The sequence below is a fragment of the Lolium rigidum genome, chromosome 1, assembly GCF_022539505.1.
Source record: "Lolium rigidum isolate FL_2022 chromosome 1, APGP_CSIRO_Lrig_0.1, whole genome shotgun sequence".
Taxonomy (NCBI): domain Eukaryota; kingdom Viridiplantae; phylum Streptophyta; class Magnoliopsida; order Poales; family Poaceae; genus Lolium; species Lolium rigidum.
In genome coordinates this window covers 244,129,884-244,138,893 of record NC_061508.1, presented here as the reverse complement: position 1 = coordinate 244,138,893, position 9,010 = coordinate 244,129,884, and the positions used below count along the sequence as shown (strand labels likewise).

The 9,010-nt window shown below is 46.3% G+C and overlaps 2 protein-coding genes across 2 annotated transcripts; both read left to right on the top strand.

Moving 5' to 3' along the window:
* Positions 1 to 645: 645 nt before the first annotated feature.
* On the top strand, positions 646 to 3,497 carry LOC124683422 (SWR1 complex subunit 2). The gene is made up of 11 exons (XM_047217934.1): positions 646 to 736; positions 817 to 886; positions 970 to 1,041; positions 1,176 to 1,219; positions 1,301 to 1,568; positions 1,724 to 1,799; positions 1,899 to 2,018; positions 2,151 to 2,219; positions 2,358 to 2,400; positions 2,894 to 2,959; positions 3,089 to 3,497. The coding sequence occupies exons 1-11, from the start codon at positions 651 to 653 to the stop codon at positions 3,282 to 3,284; spliced, it is 1,110 nt and encodes a 369-aa protein (XP_047073890.1). The 5' UTR covers positions 646 to 650; the 3' UTR covers positions 3,285 to 3,497.
* Positions 3,498 to 5,364: 1,867 nt separating this feature from the next.
* LOC124692116 (probable inorganic phosphate transporter 1-8) lies at positions 5,365 to 9,010 on the top strand. Its single transcript, XM_047225423.1, has 2 exons — positions 5,365 to 5,476; positions 7,331 to 9,010. The coding sequence occupies exon 2, from the start codon at positions 7,389 to 7,391 to the stop codon at positions 8,988 to 8,990; it is 1,602 nt and encodes a 533-aa protein (XP_047081379.1). The 5' UTR covers positions 5,365 to 5,476; positions 7,331 to 7,388; the 3' UTR covers positions 8,991 to 9,010.

Genomic DNA, 9,010 nt, shown 5'->3' with positions numbered 1-9,010 from the left:
GGTATGGGTCGCCAATCCCCTCCGCCATCGCCATTCCCGCCGTCAGCAAGCCTCCATCCCAGCCATCTTCGCAGGTCTCCGTGTCGGCTGGTCGCATGGTGTCGCCACTTTGGTTCGAGGAGAAGGTCGGGGAGAGAAGAGACGGACTATACCAATTCAGTTCGGTGTCTCCATGTTGAGGAAAGTCACATTGGACCTAACAGTGAGCCCGAATTCACTAATGGGATATTAAATGTGCAAATAATTACCTTGAAGGTTGGTGTTTTGCGAAAAAAAAATTATGACTGTAGTTGATAAAAAAAATCCTAACTTGTTGCGTAAAGTGATAAAATCTCGAACAACCAGGACGTTGTCAATTAAGATTGACCCATTACCACACCTTGTAGGTTTTTTGTTGGCCAAATTCTGTGTTTTTAAGATGAAAGTTTATGTTTTTTTTTTTGCGCTAAGCCAAAATTTTCTCTTTTTTCATAGAGTCGAACATTTCTCATTTGGGGAGACAGAAAACTGGGCCGTATTATTTGGGCCGGTAGCGGCGACCTAGTTTTGGGCCGTTAATCGACCCCAATCGTTGTCGATTGCTTCTCCTCCCATCCCCACTCGCCGCCGCGACCGAACGAATTCGCCATCTCGCCGCCGGTGAAGTCGCCATGGCCGCCCACGCCGCGAACGCTCCAGACGAGGAGGAGCCGCCCGTCCTGCTAGACCGCGCGGCGCGCGCCACCCGAGGCAAGAGGTGGCTTGCCCGCTCCTCCCTCGCCCTGCCCCTCTACCTCTCCTCCCAGTTCTTACGCTGTCTGCTCGCGTCGATTGCAGGATAACCAAGCTAGTCGAGGAGGAGGTCGAGCATGACGAGGCTTTCTGGGGCCAAGCAGCTCTCAAGGAGGTCTGTCGGTCGCAAATCAATAATTTCTTCTTCCCCTTCAGGAGTTGTTCTTGAACTGTTCTGTTTCTTTTCCTTTCTCGCAGGACGAAGAGGATGATAACTATCAGGAAGAGCAGGATGCTGGCGACGAGTTCGACAGTGATTTCAGTGAACAAGTGAGATCCCTGTTTCTGCCTCCTTCCAATCTCTTTAACTCATTCTCTCTTTCTTTGTACGTAGCTTTAGTTGGTCTTCTCTTTGCTCGAAGTAGAATCTCTCACTGCTTGGTGCTAATCAAACTCCTTTCCAGGAACCTGAACCTGATGGTGACCCAGAGAATGAAGTACATGAGAGGTACACATGCTAGTTCATATAACTGTATAAGCATGTCAGAATGCAATCATCCACTATCTAATAGTCCCAACTATGGACCAGATTACCCATTAAGAAGCGATTAGTTTTCCCTGGGAAGACCATGAAAAAGATGAAAGCCAATAAGAAGAAGAAGAAGATGAAGGTCATCAAAGTGGAGGATGAAGGTGCAATCGACGAGACTGCTGATGGGGCTACTACATCCAAACAATCAGACTTTCCCGATGACTTGGAGTTCGAGAAGACCACCAGGAAATCAACCAGAACAGCTGTCGTCGTGCGACAAGCTGAAAGAGAAGCAATACGTGCTGAAAAGCAAGCGACTGCTAGGGTTTGTATCCATTCACCAACCCTTAACTTCTTGCGTTGCATTGTATGATGTTACTATTAGTGTGCATGGACAATTGGACAGTTGAAACTTGTACCCAACATATGGCATTTTGAGGTTAATCGAGTAATTGACTGTTTGCCCTTACTCTGTTCCAGCCAATTAAGAAGAGAAAAGAGGGAGAAGAAAAACGTATGACACAAGAAGAGATGCTTTTAGAAGCAGCTGAAACAGGTATACCCTGTTCTTCTTTCTACCTTCTCTCAAAGATATTGCTGGAACCTGCGAGTGCCGATTGAATATTTTATTTATTGCATATGTCTGTATTTGTAGAGATCATGAACATGAGAAATCTTGAGCGTGTACTGGCAAGAGAGGAGGAGGTGAAGAAAAAGGCTGTTGTTCAGAAAGCCGTTTATGAGGGTCCTACACTTCGATTTTACTCAAGAGATGGTAACTCCTCTATACCTATCTGCTTACATGCAAATCGTGAACTTTGCAGCTACTCCATTTTGTGCTTCCTGTTCCCGATGTAGCAATCTAAATCCTACATGTGTTGATTACTGATTATGGTGATGAATTTAGGGAATTCACATCTGGAATTTATCAATGGGGCATCATTTGGGTCTGAACTTTGTACGACTTCGACTCCTTGTAAGTTCTGGAATCTTGTTGGTGCTGTAAATTTTATTTCTCTGGCAGTTACCATAAAGTGCATGTGTAGCAGTGTACGTGTGTGCGTGTGTGGCAGTTTGAATTCAAAGTACTCTTGCATTAATTTTGTTATTGCAGATCCGGAGAAACCTGTTTGTGCTGTGACAGGACTTCCTGCCAAGTATGCTTTCTGTACACTGATTTACTCATTCCTTATTCCATGTTCATTTTGCTTGTATGTGAAAATGGACTTTCTACTCTTGTTTATACAAGTACATTTGTTTTACTTGACTAAAGTTATGCATACATGTTCCTTCTGTTTAATAGCTGCATGTTTTTACAGTCGAGTGTCTGTTCTTAGTGGTTTGTTTTATCAGGATGTACTTTGTTGGCTGCTTGCAGACTACTCAACTATGTATACTTAGACAATCCCTTATAATTTGCATTCCTTGTATTATGTTTGTGTGCATCCTTGTTTGAGCTATTGTTATCTTTTCAGCATGTTCTGTTGTGATGAAATTGCAAATTTGCTTGATTGAGTAATTTGAAATGATCATACTCATACAGTGGTAGTACACCAGAACTGATGCATTGTCCTAGGGCGGAGACTGTTATGTCTTCAATGATTTGTGTATTCCAAGTGATGGTCTTATTCGGGGATTTACCTTTTGTAGATACCGTGACCCAAAGACAGGATTGCCTTATGCAACAATGGCAGCATTTAAGATCATCCGAGAGAGGTACATTCTGTTGCTTTCCTTGGAACCAATTTCTTTTTCTGGTGGGTCTGTTGCCTAAGTGAAGCAGTGCTAAGTTATCTGAACGTAGACAAGTAACATGCAAACATTTCTGTGGGTGCATGTGTTCAGTTTCCTGAAAGAGGAGCCTGATAAGAAGAGGCCCAACATTTCAAGTATGGGGGAACTGTTCGAGTCAGTAACCAGCGAATATTCTACGCCTAAGAAGAGAAGGATTGAGACAGCAAGGTCACCAATATCAGGGGACCTAAGGCACGGCGCACGCTTCAGACGAATACCCGCTCTTGATATGATGGACGAGGACTGATAAGCGTGGCTGCATATGGTGCCGGTGTAACATGAGGACTGTCCAGGGATATCTGACGACATGGTTTGCATATGATGCGTCGCTGTGTTAGCATTGGAAATAGTACAGTGACACGCTATGTTCTTGATGCAGCTTGTAAAATTGTCGCCCATTGCATGTTGTTGTAAAAGTAGTTTGATCAGTTCGTGGCTTCTTGTACCAGATTCCCATACTGTTAAGCATCTGGTAGGCATCTGCTTTTCATGGTCATCTTCAGTGAATTATTTTTGCACTCTTTGACATCGTTCATTGTGCTATAAACAAAGAAAAATATCTGGACAATCTGGTAAACTTGTTGTTAACTACGAGTATTTTGATGTGTTTAGTTAGCACACTGATGACCGAAACATGGTGTATGTTTGTTTTTGTATCTCCTTTTATTTTTTTGCATCCGGCATATGCATGACATGGATGCAGACATCCCTAGACAAAGGGGAAAAGACGGCGACCAAAGACTTCATTTATGCGATTGCAGAAAATCAGCATGCGTAGTGAAGATGCAGATTTTTTTTAACAAGATCCTAAAATAAATTTCAAGTAGATCTCGGCCTATTTGTCTACGCGGGGCCACGACCACACACATCACTTGCCGCGTGCTTGACCGACTGATGAGCGACTGGCAGTGAACGCGGTGCATGCACTGATCTGCACTCTGCTTGGAAAATGGTAGCTAGTCGCAGTCGCAGGACCGATTGATTATCGCTGATCAGCTTGAAAGGAGACAAGGACATGGTTGACTTGACCGCATACTTTTGGTGTAGCAATTATTGATCACAAGCCACTGCGTCGATTATCACCGATGTGCATGAAACCTGATTAAATTGAACCTTTTCTAAAACTTCAACACAGAATAAATCAGTTTTGATTTTTTTTGGTAATCTAATCATTTTGCACGACCACGTTACATTGGACAACTCCATAGGTATCAGATCTGGATTCAGACCGCGACGCCGTACACCATGGCGTCATGCAATGTAACCGTGGCGCCCCATGCCAAGGCATCATGCTAAAGGGGTCGGTTTGGTGATTTTTTTCCTCCAAAACAAGTTCATTTTGTGTTCAAGTTTCATAAAAGGGTTAAATTGGTCCATTTTCACCCGATGCATAGTTTCTCGACGAAGAGTGATGTATTCCGCGTGCAATTCGCTCTTCTCAAATGTGCGCAGTTTGCAAGGCGCCGTTTGATGCATTTTTAATCTTGAGTTCTATAGTTCTTTTTAGAAAAAACAGAGGTAAAAGCTTTATCTTATTTATTAATTAAAAATAAAATGCTTAATGTTTAGAAGAAAACCGGGCGAAACCAACAACAAGAGGCTGAGTTCTATAGTAGTGACCTTCAAGAAAAAAAGAACTCCCTAATGATGTACTTCCTATGGATTTAGTATAGTAGCGTCCTTTCCAAAAAAAAAAAAGGACTTTCTAGTGATGTACTCCATCGGGTTGTCAGTGATTTAATATAATTTTTTTCTAAATCGACGATAAATAACGTGTAACAGAAGGAGTGGTTAAGATTGGTGTGTTCATAACCTAGGTACAGAGGCAAGGCCGTTGTATCTACAACATCCGTTTTAAAATAAGTGTCTTAGTTTTATCTAAACTTAGTTTAGAGTGAAGAAAATATCAAATATGCAAGGGAAGGAGTAGTTAAGATTGATGTGTTCATAATCTCAATACAGAGGCCGGTCGTTGTATCTATCTTGAACCATTTGATACAGAGACGGGACAGGAGTTGAAGAATGGACGCCGGTGACCGGAGGAGTGGACTCGACAGCCTTATTAATTGGTAGCCGGGACCAAATTTCCGGCCACGTACGGCGGCCTACGAAGCTACCTGCTAGTCATCGTCGTCGTCGTCGTTGACTGCTAATACAACGGGAATAGCGAGCGAATATTCCATTATACGTGTACATGTGACAATGTACTTCAACGACTCCTATCATACGCGATGTGGGCCATGTAGCTCCTCTACTTGCTCTCATTCTCTTAAGATAAATAGATGCTTCCCGCCAGCAGCATCCTCACAGCAATCCAGTTTGAGGAGGAGTAGCATGATCATAGTCTTCTTCTTCCTCTAGCTCGCTGCAACTCCTAACAAAGCTCTTCTTCTCCATTGCTCCCTTCATGCAAGCTACTACTAGCTTTTCTCCCGCTTGGTGAGTCCTCAATAGACTTAATGTTTTCTCTCTCAATATTTGACGTTTACTTTTGCAAATCTCCATGCCAATCATGATATGGATTTCAATAATTACTTGTTGGTGTATGCTTTGTGGCCGATCAACTTTCCTCTTTCGCGATAGCATATATATGTGATAATTACTCATCAACTAGTCAACCATTTACCCACAACACGAAAAGTGTTTTTGGCTCCGGAGCTGCGGTAAGGTTGTTATTTCTGAAATTCAAAAAAACGTTATTTTATCTCAAAAAAATCTGAAAAACCATTGTCTGGTATGTACAACCAAATTTACATCGAAATATCTTTATATGTGGCATATGAATAAAAAGAAAAATATTTAAAGCAAAACAGACTCTTTTTTTTTTGCCTTTTCGCCGCCACAATTTTCTGATCTCCGTGTAGCAAAAAAAAAATAGTAATGTATTATTTAGCAAAACTAGGCAAACATGTAGAGAACAAGTGCATGTATCCACAAAACTTATTTCAGAATCGTTTGAATTTTCAAATTTTTATATATACCAAGTTCACCAAGGTGGGGAGAATTCACACCAGGGGTCCCATTTGATTTGTACTAAACGGCATCACATGACGAGCCAGATGGCCAGGCCAATCCAAAAGAATCTTCCAAATTTAGCCTTTCTCTATAGCTATAGGAGTTTGTGTGAGTGGAGGCAGTATCCCAAACTCAAAAAGGCGCATCAGATCGACGAAACCTATGATTTTGATTTGTTTACCCATCCTCTCTTCATGTAACAAGTCGCATCTGCGACAGGCACGTTTGGAACCTGGGTACGCGCGTACCCAGTTTTCCAAAAAATGAAAAAACGATATTTAAAAGTTTCAAAAAAATGTGAAGTAAAATTTTGCATGTACATATTATATTGATACTTACTCGTGTGCGTTTTCATAAAAAAATATCATTATATGTGGCCTACACAAAAATAACAAAATGCCCTAATTACAATAGTGAATAGGAATTTGTACTATTCACAGATCCGAAAAATGCATTTTGTCATTTTTGTGTAGGCCACATACAATGGTATTTCTTCGTGAAAACGCACACGGGTTGGTATCAACATAATATGAACATGCAAAATTTTACTTCACATTTTTTTGAAACTTTTAAATAGCATTTTTTTGAATTTTTCATAACTGGGTGCGCGCGTACCCAGGTTCCGTTTGGCATTTTCGGTCGCATCTGTCCCTACCATCGCCAAGCATCACGGAACTCGATTTCCATGGAGCTTTTTTGTTTTCTTTTGGGAGGTCTTGACTACATTGTCACTGTCGCCTCCCCAACTAACGGAGACCTGCGTGTCTCCTTGATGGTGACACCTTTGTTTCCTCGTTTCGCAACTTTTTTTTTGAATTCTCTCCTCGTTTTACAATTACCCTCAATAATAACTGCACAAGATTTTTCCGAAAAATATAATCACGATTGAATCGTATGCGTAACAAACTACTCCAAAGAATATCCTCTCGGAATATTTTTAAGAGTGTGGAAATATTTTTAAGGCACTATTACTCGAAATTATGAATTGCATGCGATATTATGAATACAAAAGAATATCCTCCCGGGATATTTTCTATCTCCACGCAATGTAAACGAAAAAAAGCTGGCACCTTTTAAACCTTGCCATTAAATCGGAACAAATACGCGTACTAGTAAACGGTTTATTCTCTTCTTCTTTCAAAGATGTAAACGGTTTATTCTCCATGAGCAGTCAACAACCTGGACCCTATTTATCCTGCCTCTCGATCAGCTCACGGCTCGATCCATCGGGCTACCCCAAACAAAATCTCATCTTTAACCCTCCTCTCCTCTCAACAGAAACCACCAGTAGGAGCTCTCGACCGATCTCGGGGACGACACCCGGCCGCCGGCAGCCATGGCGCGGGAGCAGCTGGAGGTGCTGTCGGCCCTGGACACGGCCAAGACGCAGTGGTACCACTTCACGGCGATCGTGATCGCCGGCATGGGCTTCTTCACCGACGCCTACGACCTCTTCTGCATCTCCCTCGTCACCAAGCTCCTCGGCCGCGTCTACTACTACCGCGCCGGCTCCCTCGACCCGGGCTCCCTCCCGCCCAACGTCGCCGCCGCCGTCAACGGCGTCGCCTTCTGCGGCACGCTCTCCGGCCAGCTCTTCTTCGGATGGCTCGGCGACCGGATGGGACGCAAGAAGGTCTACGGCATGACGCTCATGTGCATGGTGCTCTGCTCCCTCGCGTCCGGGCTGTCCTTCGGGTCCACCCCCTCCAGCGTCATGGCCACGCTCTGCTTCTTCCGCTTCTGGCTCGGCTTCGGCATCGGCGGCGACTACCCGCTCTCCGCCACCATCATGTCCGAGTACGCCAACAAGAAGACCCGCGGCGCCTTCATCGCCGCGGTGTTCGCCATGCAGGGGTTCGGGATCCTCACGGGCGGGGTGGTCACGCTCATCGTCTCCGCCGCCTTCCGCGCCGCGTTCGACGCGCCCGCGTACCAGGACGGCGCCGTCGCATCCACCCCGCCGCAGGCCGACTACGTGTGGCGCATCATCCTCATGTTCGGCGCCATCCCGGCGCTGCTCACCTACTACTGGCGGATGAAGATGCCCGAGACGGCGCGCTACACGGCGCTCGTCGCCAAGAACGCCAAGCAGGCCGCCGCCGACATGTCCAAGGTCCTCCAGGTCGACATCGCCGCCGACTCCAAGGACCCCGCCGACGACGGCGGCCCGGACCGCAACTCGTTCGGCCTCTTCTCCAGCGAGTTCCTGCACCGCCACGGCCTCCACCTGCTCGGCACCGCCACCTGCTGGTTCCTCCTCGACATCGCCTTCTACTCGCAGAACCTCTTCCAGAAGGACATCTTCACGGCCATCAACTGGATCCCCAAGGCCAAGACCATGAGCGCCCTCGAGGAGGTGCACCGCATCGCGCGCGCGCAGACCCTCATCGCGCTCTGCGGCACCGTGCCGGGGTACTGGTTCACGGTGGCGCTCATCGACCGGATCGGCCGCTTCTGGATCCAGCTCGGCGGCTTCTTCTTCATGGCCGTCTTCATGCTGGGCCTCGCCTTCCCCTACCACCACTGGACCACCCCGGGCAACCACATCGGCTTCGTCGTCCTCTACGGCCTCACCTTCTTCTTCGCCAACTTCGGGCCCAACTCCACCACCTTCATCGTCCCGGCCGAGATCTTCCCGGCCAGGCTCCGCTCCACGTGCCACGGCATCTCCGCCGCGGCCGGCAAGCTCGGCGCCATCATCGGCTCCTTCGGGTTCCTCTACCTCGCGCAGAACCAGGATCCGAAGCTCGTGGACCACGGTTACAAGGCCGGGATCGGGGTCAGGAACTCGCTCTTCATCCTCGCGGCCTGCAACTTCCTCGGGATGGGCTTCACCTTCCTCGCGCCCGAGTCCAACGGCATCTCGCTCGAGGAGCTCTCCGGCGAGAACGACGACGAGACGACGGCGCCGGCGCACGCCAGGACGGTGCCCGTGTGATCAGAGAAGATCGATCATCA

Excerpts from the sequence above, each read along its gene's own strand:
- LOC124683422 (XM_047217934.1), top strand. The coding sequence starts at position 651 with ATGGCCGCCCACGCCGCGAACGCTCCAGACGAGGAGGAGCCGCCCGTC. Across the intron at positions 737-816 it reads CGCGCCACCCGAGGCAAGAG|GATAACCAAGCTAGTCGAGG; the intron begins GTGGCTTGCCCG and ends CGTCGATTGCAG. Across the intron at positions 2,220-2,357 it reads TTGTACGACTTCGACTCCTT|ATCCGGAGAAACCTGTTTGT; the intron begins GTAAGTTCTGGA and ends TTGTTATTGCAG.
- LOC124692116 (XM_047225423.1), top strand. The coding sequence starts at position 7,389 with ATGGCGCGGGAGCAGCTGGAGGTGCTGTCGGCCCTGGACACGGCCAAG.